Source organism: Oncorhynchus masou, chromosome 2, assembly GCF_036934945.1.
Source record: "Oncorhynchus masou masou isolate Uvic2021 chromosome 2, UVic_Omas_1.1, whole genome shotgun sequence".
In the NCBI taxonomy this organism is placed as follows: domain Eukaryota; kingdom Metazoa; phylum Chordata; class Actinopteri; order Salmoniformes; family Salmonidae; genus Oncorhynchus; species Oncorhynchus masou.
The window spans coordinates 34,812,296-34,835,556 of NC_088213.1; the positions used below are offsets into that span (position 1 = coordinate 34,812,296).

A 23,261-nucleotide genomic window follows, 5' to 3' on the forward strand; every position below is an offset into this window, starting at 1 on the left:
TTTTCACTTCATGTAGATCAACTGTAAATAAATGATGATGTAGTTATACTAGCCACTGTATAATGACTGGGTGTATACCTTGAATTGTTCTGAATCCCCTCTCAATTTTGCCTTTACAGTAAGGTTGAAGAGGTCCTAGTTGTCCTTGACCGACTTTGCCCCAAGATTTTCCGCCGTAACCGACTTCTCTGGATTGTTTTGACGTTGTTCCTGGTCACGTTTCTGGCCGTCAGTGTTTTCACATACTTTAGTGATCGCTATAACAACCATGGGGACATGTCGGCAGAAAAAGCCATGGTCCAGGACAAGAAGAAGATCTTTGGACTGAATGTAGGAGTACAGCCAAAGATTCCCACTCCAGAATAACAAAGAGCCTGTCTCATACTTCTCTCAGTCCAAAGACTCTTTTTTTCCATGATACATCAAGAGCTGAACTTGAATATAGGGTTTTGAAGATCTAGGGTTTGGGGGGGGGGGATGTATCTTTGGGAGCATTTATTTTGTGTTTTATTGGTTTCAGAGGATAAGTCTTCTAATGATCATAAACTTTATCAAGGCATATTTATGTTGTGTTAGGAAAGCTGCCTGACTGTTTCTGATGTTGATATATGATTGTTGCTTAGGGGGCCAAGTATAATAGTGTGATGAAATATGTTCTTATCTACAGTGAGATCCAGGATTTTGTATTTGAAATGATACAATGACTATTATGTGAAAATGCAGACTGTCAGCTTTAATATGAGGGCCTTTCCATCCATATCAGGTGAACTGAATGACACAATGAACAGAATGAACAGGGGGGTAGCATTTTGGAGGGGAACAAATCATTATTCCCAATTCATTCATAATTATCATGGTAGCATCCACATGAATTTCAATAGGGTTTAGAAACAGGTTCTATTCTTATTTACAATAAAAGTGCCTCCAAAATACACAATATATTATTTACCATTCATTTCTCTTTGGCACAAAATAATCTGACACACAAACTGCTAATCCATTCAACAAGTTTGTATTCGCAAGCTTGATGTAATCATTGTGTGCTATGAATATGGGACCAAATACTACACATATACTACACATATACTACACTTATGAATATGGGACCAAATACTACACATATACTACACTTATGAATATGGGACCAAATACTACACATATACTACACTTATGAATATGGGACCAAATACCCTCAAACTAAAGCTGACAGTTTGCACTTTATAGTCTTTATCATTTCAAATCCAAAGTGCTGAAGTATAAAAAGCCCCCAAAATATATATTTGTCATTGTCCAAATGCTTTTGGACCTCACTGTATATATTCACAATGTATTGTTCTTATTCCTTGTCCTACTCTGAATGTCATCCTATAGGACTGAATGTGGCCCCTTGGGTGAAAATGGATGATTCATGATGAGTTCCCTAAGACAAATGTCACAGTAGACATTAGACTAACGTACATTAATCTACCACTCTGTTACTTTTATGTTCATTCTCTCAGGTCCAGTAAACGGACATCCCCTGAAGAGATTTACAGAGATATTTAAAGAGATGTTTTTTAATTCAATTTTTTTTATATATATATCTATATTTGTGGAATTTAAGCAGATACTTTTTTGGAAAATCTATAATATAAGCACATTCCAAAGTAGTTCCTCAAGTGCAATATTTAGCAGCTGATGGTTCTTGTTTGTATGTGTTGTTCCTGTGTTGGTTTGCGTCCTCCGAGCACTGAAAGATTTCCTTCACGTACGAGAGCACTTTTAGACAGCATGAGAAATGTTTTATCTTCTTCGCACTTGTGTGCCAGGATTTTCTGTTGTGTCAACTTCGCCTTGAAATAAAGGTGCCTTAACTCCCAGCATTCATTTTCATAGTGAATAATGTATGTCAGACAAACAGGTGCAGTTTACATGAAGCAAACAGGTGTATTGGCAGAATTCTCATGCTAACCTCGGTGGAATGTGACACAGTAATTATATTTTTCAACACAGTGCTTGTTCCCTTCCGCCCTACACTTATGAAAATGAAAGATCTTTCATATCTCTCAGGAAACCACTTATGTAATCTAATTGGCTCCATTAAGCTGTAGCTGCAGTGTGTCAAGGCTGCTTGTGTAACGGTTGTCGTCGTGAGAAGGAGAGGACCAAGGTGCAGCGTGGTAAGTTTTCATTGTCATTTAATAAAGAATGAATACAGAAACAAAAACAATACCCGACAAACGAACAGTCCTGAACGGTGCAACAAAACACAGAACAGAAAAGAAACACAGGTGCAAAAAGGCTACCTAAGTATGATTCTCAATCAGAGACAACTAACAACACCTGCCTCTGATAGAGAACCATGCTAGGCCGAACACAGAAACCAACATAGAAAAACAAACAGACTGCTCACCCCAACTCACGCTCTGACCATACTAAAACAAAGACAAAACAAAGGAACTAAGGTCAGAACGTGACAGCTTGAGTGATTCTTTCTGTTTTAATATTCAATTTATGTCACAAAAGAAAATATAGATGTCCTCTTCAGATGTCCATTCTTTTGGGGCGTTTAAATGTCACTGACTCTTCTCATACGTCAAAAAAACTACTTTTGCTTATTTTTCAGTTCTGTCTGCGTCATTTCCTGCTGTACTAGGTTGGGGTGAGGTGTTTTGCTGGAAGTGGGATTTTGCTGTGTGTCAGAGTCATCAGAGGATGCCAGGGATCACGAGCTTGTTAATGACTGAGCAAATGGCAGAGGGAGGAAATCATTGTGTGAGGTGCCAAAGTCAATAAAAAAGAAACAATTTTCCCAACATCTATCTGTGCCAAACACTCCTCATGTACTCTCTCGAAAGAATACAACTTAGGACTAGCTTGTTTGATTCATGCTTATTCTGCATCCGTACGTTTTTTAGGCAGAATCCCAATCTAACGTGCCTATCTATTAAAACAAATTTGACTCAGGTTCAATGTTTTAATGTTAGTTGTTTTAACAGAAGGGATCCTTGAGGTCAAATCAGAAATGATCATCTCAGAAATGTTTTCCTGAAGTTGGTAAAGGAGGCCTGAAGATCAGTTTCGGATGGAATCCTCCATCTGTCTTTTCAAGCATAATGTGTTATTACACAGTATTATGAGTAAGAGCTGTTCATCTTATTCTCAATTAATTTACCTCTTAAAAAATATTACCACTAGTTCAGTAGTACTTCCGATGCTTCTGCACCATGTTATGTTAACGTCTTGCTACATTTATCTTATTCTTGGACCTGGTTGGGTCCTAAAGTGCTCATACTGAATGGGCTGTACAACGTACTTCCTGCTTCCTGTTCCCGGTGGTTCCGTGACCTTGTCACCACCTCGTCTGACTGGTCATTTATACAACAGCTTTGTACACTTCATGAACCCACCCTTCTAATATGAAGAGAATCACCTCTCACTAACCCCTTCATTTGGCTCACAGACACACAGTGGAACACACAGTGGAACACTTCCCAGTAGCTCCCAGTCCGGTGTCACTGACCATTGGTAACCATGATGCAGGTTTGGATCCTCTCACTACTGCTGCCTCTCACACTGTCATTCTCTGGTCTACACGTTGATCCTATCAAAATCAATGGTAAGATTATTATTTTTGTATTTATAATTTTTTTCTGCATGTGTCTCAAAGCTCAAAGATGTTGCCTTCAAAATCAGTTCTCAAATATGCATTGTACTTTTGGAGAAAAATTTTGAACATCATTTTGAAGTGATTTTGTTATCTTCATTACTGATGAACGTTGATATAAAAATATATTAAATAATACAAGGCATGCAAATGCATTAAGTGATACTTTCACTAAATGATCTAAAAGAAGAAAAAATCATTAGTTTAAAATATTCTGACTTATTATTGGATTTTCAAATTGATCAACTTGACTAATTCATTTTAAAACCAGCAAACATGCACATAAACTTATCTTCAATTCCCTTAACAGCAGCTTTCCCAGAGAGACAAATAGCTGGGGTGTTTCTGGTCAGTTACACAAATGTCCTCAACCAGTTTACCTATGCCTTCAATGCCTCTGAGGCCAGGAAGGTGTGCTGGTATCTGGGTGTAACCATGGCCTCCAATTCCCAGGTTGAGGAGGCTCAGAGACTGGGCTTGGAAACATGCAGGTAAAATGGCTTTTGGATTCGATTCTTCTTTGTATGCTAGTGATCCTTTTCATAATAGATAACCTCTGAGAATAAATTAATCCAATTTAAATTGGCTGTGTCTCTAGGTTTGGGTGGATTGATGAACATTTTGCAGTGATCCCTCGTATTGAGGCCAGTAAAACCTGTGGTCAAAATCAGACCGGTGTCATCAAATGGAGAGCCTCTGTCACCAAACTTTTTGATGTATTCTGCTTCAATGCTTCAGGTACAGTAAAGGATTTTAAAAAATCTTAATCTCAATGCAAATCAAATCAAATTGTATTAGTCACATGCACCAAATAAAACACCTTACAGTGAAATGCTTACTTATGAGCCCCTAACCAAAAATACAGCTAGGAATAAGTGATAAAAGTAACAAGTAATTAAAGTAAAATAACAATAGCGAGACTATATACAGGTGGGAACCGATACAGAGTCAATGTGCAGGGGGCACCAGCTAGTTGATGTAGTATGTACATGTAGGTAGAGTTATTAAAGTGACTATGCATAGGTGAGAACAGAGAGTAGCAGTGGTGAAAAGAGGGGGAGCCATTTGATTAGATGTTCAGGAGTCTTATGGCTTGGGGGTAGAAGCTGTCTAGAAGCTGTCTATGACTAGGGTGGCTGGAGTCTTTTTGACAATTTTTAGGGCCTTCCTCTGACACTGCCTGGTATAGAGGTCCTGGATGGCAGGAAACTTGGCCCCAGTGATGTACTGGGCCGAACGCACTACCCTCTGTAGTGCCTTGCTGTGGGAGGCCGAGCAGTTGCCATACCAGGCAGTGATGCAACCAGTCAGGATGCTCTCAATGGTGCAGCTGTAGAACCTTTTGGGGATCTGAGGAACTATGCCAAATCTTTTCAGTCTCCTGAGGGGGAATAGGTTTTGTTGTGCCCTCTTCACTGCTGTCTTGGTGTGCTTGGACCATGTTAGTTTGTTGGTGATGTGGACACCAAGGAACTTGAAGCTCTCAACCTGCTCCACTGCAGCCTCGTTGATGAGAATGGAGGTATGCTCGATCCTCCTTTTCCTGTAGTCCACAATCATCTCCTTTGTCTTGATCACTTTGAGGGAGAGGTTGTTGTCCTGGCACCACACAGCCAGGTCTCTGACCTCCTCGCTATAGGCTGTCTCGTCGTTGTCGGTGATCAGGCCTATCACTGTTGTGTCATCAGCAAATTTAATGATGGTGTTGGAGTCATGCCTGGCCGTGCAGTCATGAGTGAACAGGGAGTACAGGAGGGGACCGAGCACGCACCCCTGAGGGGCCCTCGTTTTGAGGATCAGCATGGCGGATGTGTTGTTACCTACCCTTACCACCTGGGGGCAGCCTGTCAGGAAGTTCAGGAACCAGTTGCAGAGGGAGATGTCCCAGGGTCCTTAGCTTATTGATGAGCTTTGAGGGCACTATGGTGTTGAATGCTGAGCTCGTCTGGTAGGCTCGTGTCACTGGATCAATGGATCCAGTAGAGAAATGTTATGCTATGGTGATTCATGAATACATAGGCTAATTGCTCTGTGCCTTTCTGTTGACCCCAAACTCTGAGGTAATTGGGATTTTTTTCAGAAAGTCAAATCACTTACTTTCCTTTCCTTTGTGAGACTAACAATTGTATGAACGTGAGAGGAAAAGGGAACATTTGAGTGGGAAAAACATCCTACATTAACTTCCTGAACTGTCCCTGGGGTGGTGTGACCAAGTTTTAGGAATTGAGTGAAATTAAAACGTTTGGCAAACAGCTACTGTGATGGTAATGCTGGACATCAATTTATTCATTTAATTGAATGTGAATGCATTGCTAACTTACTCTCATTTACTTACCACAGTGATACAATTGGAGGATACCACAGCTGATACCGCTTTGACCACGCCGAAACAACAGGAGGGAGCACATCCTTCTCCTTCAGGAGCGGCCACATCCCCCTCTACCTCCCTCTCTCCAGCCATCATTCATCTTGTCCCCTCCACACAGTCCGCCCGGCCCACCTCTCATTCTCGCTCCTCTCTTCTCTCTCTCAGTAGTTTTTCTGATAGCCCAGAGGTAGAGGTAGAACTACCCCAGTCCATGAGCAGCGCAATACTTATCACCTCGACCATTGTTCTTCTTCTGACCGCAATGGCCATTCTCTTGTACTTTAGAACGTAAGTGTTTTTGCTACCTTTTCTTTGTCAAAGGGGAAAAGTAGATATGTAAGATCCCTTGAATTGAAAACCATTATTTAGATTGAGGTAATTCATTAAGCACAATTACTATAACATATACCCGTTGACATGGTCATGCATACGTTTGATTTATAGCAGAGGCAGAGTGACTTTAGAGATGTAAGTTGATACTGTGTTAACTAATGTTCAGCCTGCACGTCACATTTTATTTTTCCTCTTTAAAAAGGAACAATGGGCTCAAGACTATTCTCTCCTGCTGGGATGGGGAGCAGCAGAAAGAGTACATTGAGACAAAGGAATGTGCAGCACACACCTGTATGAAGGACACAAAGGAAGCCCAGACTGAGGCTGAAGCTAATGCTGAGCCTGAGAAGGATGTGTGCAAAGAGACAGCCAATGACATCAGTGTAAACATCAGTGATGAGACCAACGCAGATTCATCATCAGAGACAGAACCTTGATGCTTTAGATTTGGTAAGACCAAAGATAATGTCTGGCTGCTTTTTTAAAGTTATGTTCCTGCTTATGGAAGTTATGTTGTTTAGTAGTTTGTATAAAGTGTGCATTAATGTTATTCAAATGCATTTATTTATAGCATGGGATGCCTTTCCAATTTTGCTTTAGAATGTTATTTTGTCTCCTTGTTTTTTGTTGTTCATGTTCACAATAAATTGTTCTGGAGAGCGTTCTGTATTTTAACCACTAGATGGCGATGTCATCAAGGCAATTATTGCTGCAACGTGGATGAGTTTATTTTAGGACTAGTATAGTAGCTGAATTGAAAATGGCTTCATATTTTTTGCTCTACATATAATTGATTTTACGACTTCAGAAAAGGTTAGCCAGTATGCCAGGGCCATTGCTAACTACTGCATTTTAAATCATGTTTTTAAACTAATGCCAATCTCGAATTGATGCAATAAATTCAAACTTTTTGTATACCCTGCCTTGTAGTTACTTCTTAGCCTTTTTTGGAAATGCAGATTAATGCCATGAGATTTGGGTTAATGTTCTAATAAACAATGTATTCCATCATCTCACAGTTTTAAATTGCTGCATGACAACAACAACAAAAAACGGAATTATCCATGTTTAAATATCTTTATTGATAACAAAAGTAACAATTAAAAACAGGCTATTTTACAGCATTCTGTCAACCATTAAGGAGGAAGAGGTGAGAGAGCGTTGTAACATCTTTGGACATCTCGTATCTTATATGCTTTCTCATTTTTCTCTCTTGTCCAAACTTTCACAACTCAATTGACTCAATGTTGCTTTATAGACACAGCACAGTACGTTATAGATACAGTACATTCAAATGAAATCTAGCATACTCTGACCAATATAAATACCTGTTTTCATTCAAATTGAAACAAAACATTCACACATACTTCAAGCAGATCTCATACAGTGCTTGCAAGTACAATGTTTTGTACCTACAGTGTCCCACAAATGACTTCAGTGTCCTCCTTGGAACCTACTGCATGACATCCTGTAAAAACAAGCACACATGGAAAGGGACAGTGGAAATGTACCAGACTTCATTCATCACAGCTAAAGCAGTGTTCCAGCTCCAGAGATTAACACTGTCAGGTTCTGTCAACAGCTGGGACCGCCCATCACTAAGGCATGATGCAGTGAGTGTTGGACATCAAAATAGAAGTGGCCAGTGTTTTTTCTCCCAGACATTGCACTTGAAACCACAAATATGTTGTGACACTACTGAACTGTGAGTAAGTGCTCTGCAGAGGGAGCCAGCCTTAGTGCAGAGGATGTTGCTGCACTGCAGAAGGAAACCCTTGTACTGTGGACCTACATCATTTAGACACTAAGATGTAGTTGGCTCCTACTGCTACCTCTCCAAACTATTTTTATACTGTTAAAGACATGCTCCGGAACTTTGGTGACTAATACGTATTTATTAAACCTCCCGCTTTGGATGTGTCAATGTGTAGTTCATACATGCATAACCTACCTTACCTCAGTTATATATGAAATGCCTAGTTTTTAAGCAACTACTTTTCTGGAAGCTGTGCCTGGCCTTCATATTCCTCCATGTGGGCCAGCCACTTAGGATTTGAATTCAACCAATGAGCTTCAGCCCCTTGCCATATGACAACTAGCAAGATGCACATGATGCACCCACAGCAGAGCAAGAGAGAGAGCAATGGCATGGTGCATATATCTGCACATACAGTATGTGACATAGTACACCATTTTCGGGGACCACTTTTGGCTCTTGAGCACTACTTTCAGAACCACTGGCAAAAAGTATACAAAAGTACAGGAGAATCTCTAACTGCAATGGCACCCCTTGTTATCTGCTTTCACAGTAGCACACATGCAGCCAGAGAAACAAGAGACTCACTTATCCATTCAAACCATTGGGCTTTTTCTCCCATGAATACAAGAGATATCGTTGTGATGGTTGAGAGCTTGCATGCATGGATTGAGTCCCATATTGTTGTGGTCACTCTGGTTGTGTGCCAATGGCCGCTTCAGTCTTCACTGCATCCACTAGGAAGCTGAGCTCATTGCACAGGGTCTCGTGGCGGTAGGCCATGCGGATCTGAGCCACATTGGTCCGCCGAATGTCGTTCCCCTCAGGTCCATCCTTCAAGTAGTTGGCCCCAATAAAGTGCTTCTTCTCCTGCACAAAACGAGTTATACAGTATTACCAGAGATTGTATATCATGTAAGTTCCTTAGGTATAACCACTCCATTAGATGGGGGACAGGGGAAGGATATTTAATGTTATTTTGCATTCATGCTATTATACACTATAAAAAAGGTGCTATCTAGAATGTAAAAGGGTTCATTGGCTGTCACCATAGGAGAACCCTTTGAAGTACCTTTTTTGGTTCCTGGTAGAAGACTTTTGGGTTTCTACCTGGAACCAAAGAGTATTCTACCTGGAACCAAAGAGTATTCTACCTGGAACCAAAGAGTATTCTACCTGGAACCAAAGAGTATTCTACCTGGAACCAAAGAGTATTCTACCTGGAACCAAAGAGTATTCTACCTGGAACCAAAGAGTATTCTACCTGGAACCAAAGAGTATTCTACCTGGAACAAAAGAGCATTCTACCTGGAACCAAAGAGCATTCTACCTGGAACCAAAGAGCATTCTACCTGGAACCAATTCTACCTGGAACCAAAGAGTATTCTACCTGGAACCAAAGAGTATTCTACCTGGAACAAAAGAGTATTCTACCTGGAACCAAAGAGTATTCTACCTGGAAAGAGTATTCTACCTACCAAAGAGTATTCTACCTGGAACCAAAAGTATTCTACCTGGAACAAAAGAGTATTCTACCTGGAACCAAAGAGTATTCTACCTGGAACCAAAGAGTATTCTACCTGGAACCAAAGAGCATTCTACCTGGAACCAAAGAACATTCTACCTGGAACCAAAGAGTATTCTACCTGGAACCAAAGAGTATTCTACCTGGAACCAAAGAGTATTCTACCTGGAACCAAAGAGTATTCTACCTGGAACCAAAGAGTATTCTACCTGGAACCAAAGAGCATTCTACCTGGAACCAAAGAGCATTCTACCTGGAACCAAAGAGCATTCTACCTGGAACAAAAGAGTATTCTACCTGGAACCAAAGAGTATTCTACCTGGAACCAAAGAGTATTCTACCTGGAACCAAAGAGTATTCTACCTGGAACCAAAGAGTATTCTACCTGGAACCAAAGAGTATTCTACCTGGAACCAAAGAGTATTCTACCTGGAACCAAAGAGTATTCTACCTGGAACCAAAGAGTATTCTACCTGGAACCAAAGAGTATTCTACCTGGAACCAAAAGGGTTCTCCTGTGAGGACAGCGAAGAGCCCTTTTGGAACCCTTTTTGTACAAGTGTAGATATCAGTGCCCAGAGCTCTACCTGGTGAGACAGGCCACTCTGCAGCACACTGTTCCTGGCAATCTCACACACATCACAGGTGCTGAGCTTCCACAGCTGGGCCGCGATGGCATACTCCTCCATTAGTGCCTCCTACAGACAGGACACACTATCATCCGGGACTGTCCTACAATATAGCTATGGAACACTCAGCTGGAGCTGATTTGAGCTACTATTTTCTCCAACAGTTTACCTTGGTATAGTGGAACTGCATAGGATCATCTGTTGATAGAGACACGCACAGCCCCTTGTGTAGAAACTCCCTGAGAGGGTTTTTGGAATATTCCAGGAACAAGCTGTTATTGCTCAGAGGAGACATGGCAATGGGCACCTGGGCCAGGTAGTACAGGTACTGTAGGACAGGGCTCTGTGACAGAGAGAGACAGACACACTCAGTACATACACACAGACTCACACACACCTCGCTGTCACCTGCTCAGCGTACAGGGTCTCTGCTTACTGATCAGCAGACACGGTGGATGTTAAAATGTGTCAAAAGTTGAAAACTCCTGTCCCTGTGGCTGGCCCGGTTATTTTCAGTGGCTGTATTTGCATGGAGCAGGCCTGGTAGACAGGGACCTTTCCTTGTCTGTGTGCTGGTTAGGCCCACAGAAAGACAGGAAAATGAAGCAAACAGGAGGCCCTGAAGGGCTGAACACTGTTACTGTATTACAGTACAATGGCTTGCATTTATACAGCGTGCTTTCATGTGAGAATATTAGATAGCTTTGCATTTCTTTAGGGTCATCTCATGACATCCACTATTCATGTGAGTAGCACCTACTGTATCACATGGGAGATCAGCATGAGAGTGCTCCATTCAAACATGCTGGGGAGTTGAGCAATTATATTAGTCCATTGATGGCAAATAAATGTGTGTAGGCTGGAGTGTGTTGAGGACAGTTGATGCAGAATTCAGTCTAGTAGTAAAGGACCTTCTTGAGGTTGAGGCCGTGGGAGATGTTGTCAGCTGTGAGGAAAGCAGAGGCCAGGTGGGTGATGGATCCAGCCTCCCCGCAGTGTGGACGGAACTGGAAGGTGCTCAAGCCTCGCTCTCTGGAAGAGACCCAGGGAAATATTCAGTGGTCACACACACACACACACACACACACACACACACACACACACACACACACACACACACACACACACACACAGCTACACAAGTGCATTATGTAGGACCTACAGTAGCATCTTCAGTGACCTTGGAGGAGCTCCTTGACCATATGTGCCAGGAATTCAAGTCTGTAATGCTATTCCTTTGTATTATCATAGGGAATTTATTTATGCACTGTGCAGTAATGTAGCATGACTGCAACCAGACACCTGTTCTGCTCCCGTTGGTTGCCCTCAGGACATTCTGAAGTGCCTTACTGTAAATTCAATGAATAATAGCAAACTGAACAATGGGTGTAACACCTACATTTCCCCTCAGCAGCATCAGCAGAAGGACAGTGGGAAGTCTATGTTTCTCTTGAATGAGATGTAAAGGTTTGGGTCCATTACCAGAGGCCTGAGAGGGGCAGATATCAACAGGTACGTACTTCCTCAGATTGTTGAGCACCATGATGTTGGCGTACATGTGGAAGAGGTAGTAGCTGTAGGGAGGGTTTTCATCTGCTGTCCACTGCTCAGGCTTGGGGCTCTTGTAGGAGAACATGTGGTCACTGTGCTTGGACTCGTCATCCACACTGTCGAAGCCTGTCACCTGCACAGGAAGAGTAGGGGTTGAATGGTTGACACTATCAGGATAGTTTTTGCAGGAAAATCCAAATGAATTATACTCACATATTTGAGAAATACATGTAGCTCCTTATGCTTCTGTGGATTGACTGTAGCCTCAAACAGAGGAAGGAATATGTTCTCCAACATCTTGGCAAAGTTAGTGATCAACTTCTTTGACTTGAAAATATCACTGAAAGAAGTGAAAGATTTTTAAGCATGACAAACATCTCATAAAAAGAGTATTATCGTTTATAGTAGCCATGTTACATACCTTCTCCAGTTGAAAGTGAAATGTAACTCTTTGCCTTCAGCGGTCACTCAGGCAGCAGCACTTACTAGATCCTGGGGACTTGGATGATCCACTGCATGTTGGTAGAGTGCACTTTGTGCTGGATGAACCACTTGGAGAGGCTGTCCCATTCGTCTGCAGAGCGTCCGTAGATGGACAGGCGAGGCTCAGCATGCTGGTACTTACTCTCCTCTAGGTCATGGGACACTTCCTGTCAAGGGCAAGATGTGGTAGAAAGTTCTCTCATCTCCAAACAAGACCATTATTCTGGGTCTCTGTCACCTCCCATCCATCAGAGTAACACATCCTCAAATGTGTTGCTGCACATGTTGTTGTTGCAAAATAACAATAGCTTGTGCAACATAACATGTGTTATCAATTTCAGAGAATCGGGATGTTTTCTGTATGAATGAACTATACCTTGATAATGCGTGCAAAGTACTCTCCATCTATGAGGTTGTCTGTTTTCAGGTAGATTTCTCGGAGTTCACTGGCCCCCACTGGGTTGTACTTGGAGTTGAACTTATCGAATCTGTGAAAGGTTTGTCTGCCCTGTGGGGTGAGGCACACACACAGATCTAATGTTAGCGTATGGATGGTGCTAACAGATCTCCAAAACTGAAATGTGTCTCTAGCTATAGATATAACTGAACAGCTATGGTTACACAATAAATATGTGTTTTATGGCATAACAGCTGTTCCTGTACAGTATGGATGATATACTCTTACAAAAAGACATGTCTAACAAGCAATGCCTGTTTTCACATGTTGAACTTAAATTTCACATGTGAAACCATATTTTCACATGTATTCAATTAAGAGTTCACAAGTCAACACCACCTTGTAATATGTGAGGAGAGTAACATGTTTTCACCTCACATGTGAATTGCGGTTTCACTTGTGAAATTTCCAGTTGAAAATCGGATATGCAGTTTCACATGTGAAAAACATTCACATGTGAAAAGCTCACTTTCCCATGTGGAAATGCAAGTTCATGTGTGAAGTTCAATCATGTGAAAATCACATTTGCAGTTTCATACAGTGCCTTCGGAAAGTATTCAGACCACTTGATTTTTCCAACATTTTGTTACATTTCAGGCTTATTCTAAAATGGATGAACCAAAATAGAAAAATCTACACAGAATACCCCATAATGGCAAAGCAAAAACAGTTTTTTTGAAATTTTTGCCAATTTTATTTTTTTTAAATACAAAAATAATTTACATAAGTTTTCAGACCTTTTGCTATGAGACTCAAAGTTGAGCTCAGGTGCATCCTGTTTCCATTGATCATCCTTGAGATGTTTCTACAACTTGATGGGAGTCCACCTGTGGGAAATTCAATTGATTGGACATGATTTGGAAAGCCCACAGTTGACAGTGCATGTCAGAGCAAAAACCAAGCCATGGGGTCGAAGGAATTGTCCCTAGAGCTCCAAGACAGGATTGTGTTGAGGCACAGTTCTGAGGAAGGGTACCAAAACATTTCTGCAGCATTGAAGGTCCCCAAGAACACAGTGGCCTCCATCATTCTTACATGGAAGTTTGGAACCACCAAGACTTCCAAGAGCTGGCCGCCCAGCCAAACTGAGCAATTGGGGGACAAAAGGCCATGGTTAAGGAGGTGACCAAGAACCCGATGGTCACTCTGACAGAGCACTAGAGTTCCTCTGTGGAGATGGGAGAACCTTCCAGAAGGACAACCATCTCTGCAGCACTCCACCAATCAGACCTTTATGGTAGAGTGGCCAGACAGAAGCCACTCCTCAGTAAAAGGCACATGACAGCCCGCTTGGAGTTTTCCAAAAGGCACTTAAAGACTCTCAGACCATGAGAAACAAGATTCTCTGGCCTGATTGAACTCTTTGGCCTGAATGCCAAGCGTCACGTCTGGAGGAAACCAGGCACCGCTCATCACATGGCCAATACCAATACCTACGGTGATGCATGGTGGTGGCAGCATCATGCTGTGGGATGTTTTTCAGCGGCAGGGTCTAGTAGACGAGTCAGGCTTGAAGAAAGGTAAACGGAGCAAAGTATAGAGAGATCCTTGATGAAAACCTGCTCCAGAGCGCTCTGGACCTCAGACTGGGACGAATGTTCACCTTCCAACAGTCCAACGAGCCTAAGCACACAGCCAAGACAACGCAGGAGTGGCTTCGGGACAAGTCTCTGAATGTCCTTGAGTGGCCCAGCCAGAGCCCAGACTTGAACACGATAGAACATCTCTGGAGAGACTTGCCCCGAAGCCACTCCTGCGTTGTCTTGGCTGTGTGCTTAGGGTCGTTGTCTTCCCCATCCAACCTGACAGAGCTTGAGAGGATCAGCAGAAAATAATGGGAGAAACTCCCCAAATACAGGTGTGCCAAGTTGTAGTGTCTTACCCAAGAAGACTCAATACTGTAATTGCTGCCAAAGGTGCTTCAACAAAGTACTAAGTAAAGGGTCTGAATACTTATGTAAATGTGATATTTCATATTTACATAAGTCCATGTTTTTGATTTGTCATTATGGGGTATTGTGTGTAGATTGATGAGGGAATCCCACAGGGATCTGGCCAATGTTGACTCCAATGCTTCCCACAGTCAGCTGGATGTCCTTTCGGTGGTTGATCAGTCTTGATACATACGGGACACTTGAGTGTGAAAAACCTAGCAGTTCTTGACACAAACCAGTGCGCCTGGCACCTACGACCATACCCCGTTCAAAGTCACTTAAATATTTTTTCTTGCTCTTTCACCCTCTGAATAGCACACATACTGTACACAATCAATCTCTCAATTGTCTCAAGGCTTAAAAATGATTATTTAACCTGTCTCCTCCGCTTCATCTACACTGATTGAAGTGGATTTAACAAGTGACATCAATAAGGGATCATAGATTTCACCTGGATTCACCTGGTCAGTCTATGTCATGGAAAGAGTAGGTTTTCTTAATATCTTGTACACTCAGTGTAGGTCTGCTGTAAATCACTACCTGTTATTAAAGGGGCAATCCTTAGTGACCACATCCATTTTTGGACTTATAAATGAATGATATTTACCAATTGATTCTTGAAGAATATAAAATATTTTGCCCCATGACTGCTGAGTGCTGAAGTGCGTAGTGCTTAAAAATCGTCTGTCCTCGGTTGCAACACTCCAGAGTTCGTCTGTCCTTGGTTACAACTACCGAGTTCAAACTGCCTCTGAAAACAACGTCAGCACAAGAACTGTTTGTCGGGAGCCTCATGAAATGGGTTTCCATGGCAGAGCAGCCGCACACAAGCCTAAGATCACCATGCGCAATGTAAAGTGTCGGCTGGAGTTGTGTATAGCTCGCTGCCATTGGACTCGGGAGCAGTGGAAATTAGTTCTCTGGAGTGATGAATCACGCTTCACCATCCACCGTCCGGTGGACAAATCTGGGTTTGGCGGATGCCAGGAAAATGCTACCTGCCCCAATGCATAGTGCCAACTGTAAAGTTTGGTGGAGGAGGAATAATGGTCTGGGGCTGTTTTTCATGGTTCGGGCTAGGCCCCTTAGTTCTAGTGAAGGGAAAGCTTAATGGTACAGCATACAATGACATTGTAGACGATTCAATGTTCCAACATCTAGTGGAAGCCTTCCCAGAAGAAGTGGAGGCTGTTATAGCAGCAAAGGGAGGACCAACTCCAAATTACTGCCCATGATTTTGGAATGAGATGTTCGACGAGCAAGTGTTCACATACTTTTGGTCATGTAGTGTATCATGGATGGACAGTCCTTGCATCCATAGCGTAGTGTAGGGATTTGAGAGTGGTTGCATTTCTCCAGCCCCAAACCGTAGCTTTTTACTGAAACGATGGTGGAGTAAGTGTTATATATTTTCACGAGGGAAAAATACATGGAAAATAAGATGTGGAATCTCCCACGTGTCTGAAAACTATGTTTATCCCCATTGTTTTTTCATTTGTTTTTCTTTGTAAAGGTATTGCATGATGTCAGGCGAAATAGATAGAGGGAGGGAGGGCTTACAGCGTGTACATCCAGGGAGTCCACAGTGAGGTCATAGGGGTCCATGTTGAGGTGTTCAAACACCTCTCTGAGGGTCAGCTTCCGCCCGCCCTTCATCAGCACCACACGGTCTGCCTCCGTCTTGTAGGTGGTCTGGATGAAGTTCAGAAGGTGCTTCTGGGACATGCAGGCGGCTGCATGGATGTGTGTGTCCACCTGGGGAAAGAGAGACGTCACAGTTTGATTGTGGCTTTGTATCACAAAGCCTCTGGGAAAGTAGCCACATCAGATCTAAACGGTGGACTTTCACTTCACATTATAAATTTAGCTTTCACAAGTGTTGGAAACTTGCCTTTCTGACATTGTAGAAGTCTCTGTGTGGAACACCCTTAAGTTCCTTTAGCTCGGCCATCTCATTGAGCATTTCATGCAGGTAGAACTTTGAGCCCAGGAAGTTCAGGCGTCTGTGACAATAGGTCTTCCTGTAAAGCACGTTAGTTATGCAGAGACAAAAATAAAGCTCCATTACACAGTGGTGAGTTCAGGAAGTGGTGGTCACTCACGTGGGTCCATCAATGATCATGGCCAGCACATGGCTGAGGTCTATGGCAAAGGTCTCCAGGTCAGGGTAGGGCAGGCTGCGGGGCCTGTTCTGACTTAGAGCCTCTGCGTTCTCATACACATGCACTATGCCATCTTTTGTCTGCAGCTCATAGCTCAGGTTGTCTGGGATATCCTCAATGTTGTACGGGTCCTCCCCCTCCCTGGGGCAAGGGCAGACATCTGTGGGGAGACCAGTATGACTGACATAGACTCTAATACAATGGACTCTACTTGTACAGGACGTTAAGAACACATTATGGACATATAGTTAATTTATGGGCACTGTTTGAGTATACACTGAGTGTACAAAACATTATGAACACCTGCTCTTTCCATGACATAAACTAACAGGTGAATCCAGGTGAAATCTATGATCTCTTATTGATGTCACTTGTTAAATCCACTTCAATCAGTGTAGATGAAAGGGAGGAGACAAGTTAAAGAAGGATTTTTAAGCCTTGAAACAATTGAGACATGGATTGTGTTTGTGTGCCATTCAGAGGGTGAATGGGCAAGACAAAATGTTTAAGTGTCTTTGAATGGGATATGGTTATAGGTGACAGGCGCACCGGTTTGTGTCAAGAACTGCAACGATGCTTGGTTTTTCACACTCAACAGTTTCCTGTGTGCATCACCACCCAAGGGACATCTAGCCAACTTGTCACAACTGTAGGAATTATTGGAGTCACCATGGGCCAGCATCCCTGTGGAACACTTTCAACACCTTGTGGAGCCCATGCCCCGACGAATTGAGGCTGTTCTGAGGGCAAAAGGGGGGTGCAACTCAATATTAGGAATGTGTTCTGAATGTTTTGTATACCTGGTAGAACCCCGTCCTCTTCCTTCCACGTCTGGTTCTCAGCGCTGCGGAGGAACTGAGCGACGGTCCGGGGGAAGCGATGGTAGGCCAGTCTGGAGTACTTCTCCCTAATGAACAGGGCTTTCATCAGGGTTTTTGCTGCCTGTTCATAGTCCTCTACTGTGATCTGGGGAGAGGAGAGAGCTGTCGTTACTAGTCTTATCACATGGCTTTCCATTTCATCCTGTGGACTCTCTGCACTCAAGAGTATTGTTAAAACCACCTGGGGATTTAAAGTCATACCAAAATACCACTTTTATTATTTAAATGGTTTGACAGGGAGTCATGCTGAGTCCAAGTTTTTTTTTACAGACGAACCAAAAACATAAATATACACTATACACATCAGTATTCACATCAATACACGAAAAGCAAAACACAATCATTACTGTCCAATTTCATTGCAACTCTTCTAGTATGAAGTGAAATACTGTATGAGTTGAGTATGAACTGTATGCCACCTGCTTGGAGCACTTACACCAGCGCAGTAGTCTCCACTGATGGTGACCCTCTGGTACTCGGGGCAGTTCTCTGGAAGTGAGGAGCAGGTGGAGGAGGGTGAGAGGAATGGGGTCACCACAGAACGGGCCCACTCTGCAGTCACAGGGATCTGCAGGCCCTGCAAGGAGGCAGACTGCGAACGGATCATCTTGAAACTCTTCTTCCTGGAAACCAAACGTTCCTATGAATTCCCGACACTCCAGTACTTAACCTCACTCTAGGTTCGACTCCATGAGGTCCTGTATTGTCGAGGGCCAGACTCACCTCTTGGCACTCTCTTCTGAATGCTGCTCTGCCAGCTCTTTGAGCAGCTCCCTCTCCTTGGCCTGGTGCAGGCCGATGGGACAGTCCTCGGGGACGGTGAACATGGACAGCGCATCGTTTGTGTCCTCCTCCTTCAGCGCTGACGCGTACACCTTCTCAGCCAGCAGACGTGTCTCCTCATCTACCTCGCTCAGCGTGATCTTAGGGAATTGTCTCGGCATGTCTGTAAAAACACCAGGTGTAGCAGCTTAGTATAAACACTGTACAGAGATGTAGACACTTAGTTTTGGAAGCGTTAGATTGGAGTTTTGTTATTGTAGGAGGTGGAGCTAATTCTTCCCCAAAAAATCAATGCCAATTCCAGCATTTCTGTCCACTCAGAACTCATATCTGCTTTGTCATCACAACACCTCACTGTCAAGACATCCCTCTGCTAAAAGCATAAAAGCATTGCTTTGCATATTCACCTAGTATTAACAGAGAACTATTAGCACAATGTGTTAGCTAATATTGGATCTATCTATTTATTTGCTTAGCAGAGTTACCTCGAGGCATGGCAAAACAACCACCATGACAGATTGACAAATTGTGCTGCGCTTATACTGCAATCTCCTTTTGAAATGACTCTGGTAAATGACTCTGGTAAATGACTCTGGTAAATGACTCTGGTAAATGACTCTGGTAAATGACTCTGGTAAATGACTCTGGTAAATGACTCTGGTAAATGACTCTGGTAAATGACTCTGGTAAATGACTCTGGTAAGCAGATCTTTAAGTACTTGTGACCGACATAAATACTGACAACTGATCACGTTACATTGCCTCCGAGACAATATGCTATTTTCACTTATGACCTTTAGGGTCAACACCAGGCCCCGTACTGTCCTCTCTGAAGACAACATAGAGACAGGGTAGAGAATGACATCAGGTTAGTGTTTATCTAATGCAGAGACTGTCTGCTGAGTGAATTGTACTGTCAGAGATCATCTTATTACCCCCTCGAATTTAATTCAGTTTTATTTCCCAGCTGTTCCATCATTCTCTTCATTTTCTGAAGACCAGAGTATCTGCAGTTGTACACTCAGGCTGCAACGATGTTGTTTATACGGTTTCATGAACATGTTTGTTCGTCATGTATTAAGATGAGGCTCGGGACACAAATCTTGAGCTGGCAGATTACACTGAAAAAATCTGCTGTCTTAAGTGGCTCAATGTGATTTTCAAAATGGAAAACTCGACTTTGTAAGTACAGTATGACTGCCATTTTGATTTGTCTCCAGACACATACCAGCTCTATTCCTTTCAGGTTTATGGTCCTAATCATAATCACCTGTGCAACCGTGACAGTAACGGTTGAACTGTATACTTTATAGCCCTGTGTCTGATTGTCAGTCACTGGTCCAGTAACTACACAGTTGTCCCATTTAGGGACAGGTCTGCACCCACAGATCAAGTGACCGAACCACGAGGGGTTTGTTGATACCCCAATGACATGAAACCCAATCCACCCAGACAGCACAGTGGCCATACACACCTGGTGCCCCTGAGAGAAAAGCTCTAGTGTCATCAGTGACAGAGTAATGTCAAAGCTCCATTCTGCCAAGCCTTTCCAAGCGGGCTGACATTCCTGCCAAAATTCTGTGCCACAAACACCCCACTGCTCACCCTAAGCCACTTCCAAGAACAGGTTTGTGGATCAAACTAGCGCCTGCCCACTGCCCAATGCCCACTGCCCACTACCCACTGCACTGCAGACAGACAGAGAGAGCAGCACATTACAGCAAAGACCACAGGTGAACTCTGAAAGCTGAGAGGGTTTCTGTGAAGCAGCAGCATTGATTAAAAGATGGGTTCTCATAAATAATTTAGCACCGCTTCTTCCTCTCAATAAATTGGAGTGCTGCCTCACTCTCTCTCTCTCTCTCTCTCACTCACACACACACACACACACACACACACACACACACACACACACACACACACACACACACACACACACACACACACACACACACACACACACACACACACACACACACACACACACACACACACACACACACACACACACACACACACACACACACTCTCTCTCTTTCTTTCTCTGCTTATACTGCTGCCTCACTCACTCTCTCTCTCACACACACACACACACACACACACACACACACACACACACACACACACACACACACACACACACACACACACACACACACACACACACACACACACACACACACACACACACACACACACACACACACACACACACACACACACACACACACACACACACACACACACACAGGTACACGGTCTCTCTCCATCTCTGCTTATACTGCTGCCTCACTCTCACACACACACACACACACACACACACACACACACACACACACACACACACACACACACACACACACACACACACACACACACACACACACACACACAGGCACACGGTCTCTCTCTCTCTCTGAGTCTCTAGCTGCTAGAACAGTTTATAGTGTACCTAAACTCGTTATCTGCTATGTGCCTTACCTTCCGGTCTGTTCACAGCCATCTCTCTGTGCTGTACAGTCTCCACTGGGGGTCCTGATGATGGAAAGGATCACAGTGTCTCTGTACAGTCTCTCTGCGGTAGAGACTGGCTAACAGGCTGGTCGCCTGACTCTGACGGGCTGGCTGCGATGTGGGTCTGTCCCACTCTGAGCCTGCCGTGGTTCACAACCGCGGTTCTGTTTTCTTTGAGTGTCCTTCTCTATCTATTTTAAGAAGCCAATGGCATCATGTCGACAGAGCCACTGATCCTTGGGATATGTCACAACTGGCTGTCAACAAAGAGAGAGCCCAGAGCCGAGCCACCAGCACTCCCCCCAGCTGGCTGGACTCACACACACTCACACACAAACACTCCTCATACACTCCTCTCCACCTTTGGGACAGTGATACATCCGCAGCCTTCCTCCTTAAGGAGCCAGATAGCAAGCTATGCAGCTGTTGCATTTATTGTAAACATTACCCAGGCAGCCCTGATTGAGAGGACTGCCGCTGCGCAGCCATGCATCACTGCTTTGCCTCAGAGCCTCGACAGACCCACCCACGTGATCTCAGCTCTGACTGACCTTGGTTTAGGTGCATAGTGTTAGAATGAATAATCCTGCTGTAGTTCTCTGGCATCATGTCAGTCAGCTGATGGGTAATAATCCTCAGTAAAGGATCAGACTACCTCACACATTAGAATAGGTGATGACAAAACAGTGACCCACAAACCCATGTTTACCCGTGCACACACTGTCCTTCATGATTATGCTCAAAGCTGCCAATTTGAAACCTTATAGGACCCTCTACCCTGATCTGTGTGATTTCAGTCCAGGCTGATCCTATCTGACACTGGCTTTGGCAGAGACACTCACATAGCTTGTAGTGTATGCGGCAAACACATGACATAGGACTCCATTTTCTACCTGGTACTGGTGTTGTTCAGCGTTTCCTAGTAGACCTCCAGAAAGAGAGATGTAGGGCAGATTAAACTCAGTGTTGTCGATAAGGTCCTGTTGTTCCCCCAATGGACAACTGCTGCAGCTCTGATTAACCCCACGACTACAACTCACATCCCAGCTGCCTGTCCAACCCCCTCTGCTTAAACACACACACACACACACACGCACACACACACACGCACACACACGCACACACACACACACACACACACACACACACACACACACACACACACACACACACACACACACACACACACACACACACACGCGCACACACACACACACACACCAACCTGCAGGTCGCAATGTTAACAATTCATGTGTATTTTTACCTGGCCTGTTGAGGTTGACTGTCGAAATGCCTCACAGCAGAATGATTTATCTTTGGACAGCAACAATGTAATTCAGCTTGCTCTATATTTCATTCAGCGCTTCATTACATGAAGAAATAATGTTGTTCTGCATTGGAGCTGACTTCCTATTACAGTTTTTTCGATTGCTAAACGACAGTGGACACAACTGGAGTCACATGTGCAAAACTCTAACTACAGTCTGCACAGCAGCAGTTCATGTGGACCAAACTCTAGTTCGTTTTTCATTGCTTGAACACAGTTTTCAAAACTCTACACACTTCTCCCATGACTTTAACCACAACCTGCACAACACTGTGGATTTACAGCACTTTCTTCAAATTCTAACACTGCTGTCAAAACTGTGAACCACACATTCAAAACGGAATAGATTTCATTCTTGTGCCTTTCAAACACTGCTGATTGCAATTTCAGCTGAAAGGCTAAGCAGGTGTCTTGTTTTAGACTTGTTAGTGAACACACACACATATTACAGTATATATAGGTAGAGCTCAGAAAGACTCATTTTGGAAATGGAACAAGGAAGATGGGTTCGTGGAGGGAGAAGGGTGGCAGGGAGAGGGCGGATGCGTGGAGGAAGACAAAGAAGACAAAGAGCTGTTATTTCAGATGAAATAAGGGCTACACTTATACACCATGTCATGAACCATGGTCTCTCATTGAGAGAGGCAGGGTTGAGGGTGCAACCCAATCTGCAAAGATCCACAGTGGCATCTGTAATGCGAATTTTCCATCATACAAACAGGTGAGAGTTACATCCTTACAGTAAATGAAAACATTACAGGAATCTATTTTGTATTGCAATTATAGAATATTTACACAGATATATATTACATTAAAAGTTTGACTGTAAAATATATTTTTACAACAGGACCCAAAGGCTGCCCCCAACAGGGGGAAGAGGAAAAATATTTTCAGATGCGCAGGAAAATGCTA

General features: G+C 43.3%; 3 protein-coding genes across 3 annotated transcripts in view; 2 read left to right on the plus strand and 1 right to left on the minus strand.

Annotated features, from left to right (window-relative positions):
* The window catches only part of LOC135503704 (uncharacterized), a 31,644-nt gene extending 29,785 nt beyond the window's left edge, over window positions 1-1,859 (plus strand). The window contains exon 42 of the mRNA XM_064921854.1: window positions 120-1,859. Coding sequence (XP_064777926.1) covers window positions 120-366 — 247 coding nt within the window. The 3' untranslated portion in view covers window positions 367-1,859. The remainder of the gene's footprint in view (window positions 1-119) is intronic.
* Window positions 1,860-3,377: 1,518 nt separating this feature from the next.
* On the plus strand, window positions 3,378-7,262 carry LOC135503966 (lymphatic vessel endothelial hyaluronic acid receptor 1-like). The gene is made up of 5 exons (XM_064922176.1): window positions 3,378-3,598; window positions 3,957-4,137; window positions 4,245-4,384; window positions 5,987-6,302; window positions 6,550-7,262. The coding sequence occupies exons 1-5, from the start codon at window positions 3,514-3,516 to the stop codon at window positions 6,782-6,784; spliced, it is 957 nt and encodes a 318-aa protein (XP_064778248.1). The 5' UTR covers window positions 3,378-3,513; the 3' UTR covers window positions 6,785-7,262.
* Window positions 7,263-7,416: 154 nt separating this feature from the next.
* On the minus strand, window positions 7,417-21,189 carry LOC135504007 (AMP deaminase 3-like). Its single transcript, XM_064922252.1, has 15 exons — window positions 20,990-21,189; window positions 18,449-18,671; window positions 18,162-18,348; window positions 17,645-17,810; window positions 16,785-17,004; window positions 16,574-16,703; window positions 16,243-16,437; window positions 12,668-12,799; window positions 12,295-12,458; window positions 12,022-12,148; window positions 11,778-11,941; window positions 11,169-11,289; window positions 10,427-10,600; window positions 10,216-10,326; window positions 7,417-8,973 (listed from the first exon to the last, which is right to left on the minus strand). The coding sequence occupies exons 1-15, from the start codon at window positions 21,009-21,011 to the stop codon at window positions 8,794-8,796; spliced, it is 2,316 nt and encodes a 771-aa protein (XP_064778324.1). The 5' UTR covers window positions 21,012-21,189; the 3' UTR covers window positions 7,417-8,793.
* Window positions 21,190-23,261: the final 2,072 nt, after the last annotated feature.

Coding starts and splice junctions, on each gene's coding strand:
- LOC135503966 (XM_064922176.1), top strand. CDS start 3,514: ATGATGCAGGTTTGGATCCTCTCACTACTGCTGCCTCTCACACTGTCA. Junction 4,138..4,244: donor CTGGGCTTGGAAACATGCAG/GTAAAATGGCTT, acceptor CTGTGTCTCTAG/GTTTGGGTGGATTGATGAAC. Junction 6,303..6,549: donor ATTCTCTTGTACTTTAGAAC/GTAAGTGTTTTT, acceptor CTCTTTAAAAAG/GAACAATGGGCTCAAGACTA.
- LOC135504007 (XM_064922252.1), bottom strand. CDS start 21,011: ATGGCTGTGAACAGACCGGAAG. Junction 18,672..20,989: donor GGCTGTGAACAGACCGGAAG/GTAAGGCACATA, acceptor GTGTTTTTACAG/ACATGCCGAGACAATTCCCT. Junction 11,290..11,777: donor GTGCTCAACAATCTGAGGAA/GTACGTACCTGT, acceptor GGTCTCTTCCAG/AGAGCGAGGCTTGAGCACCT.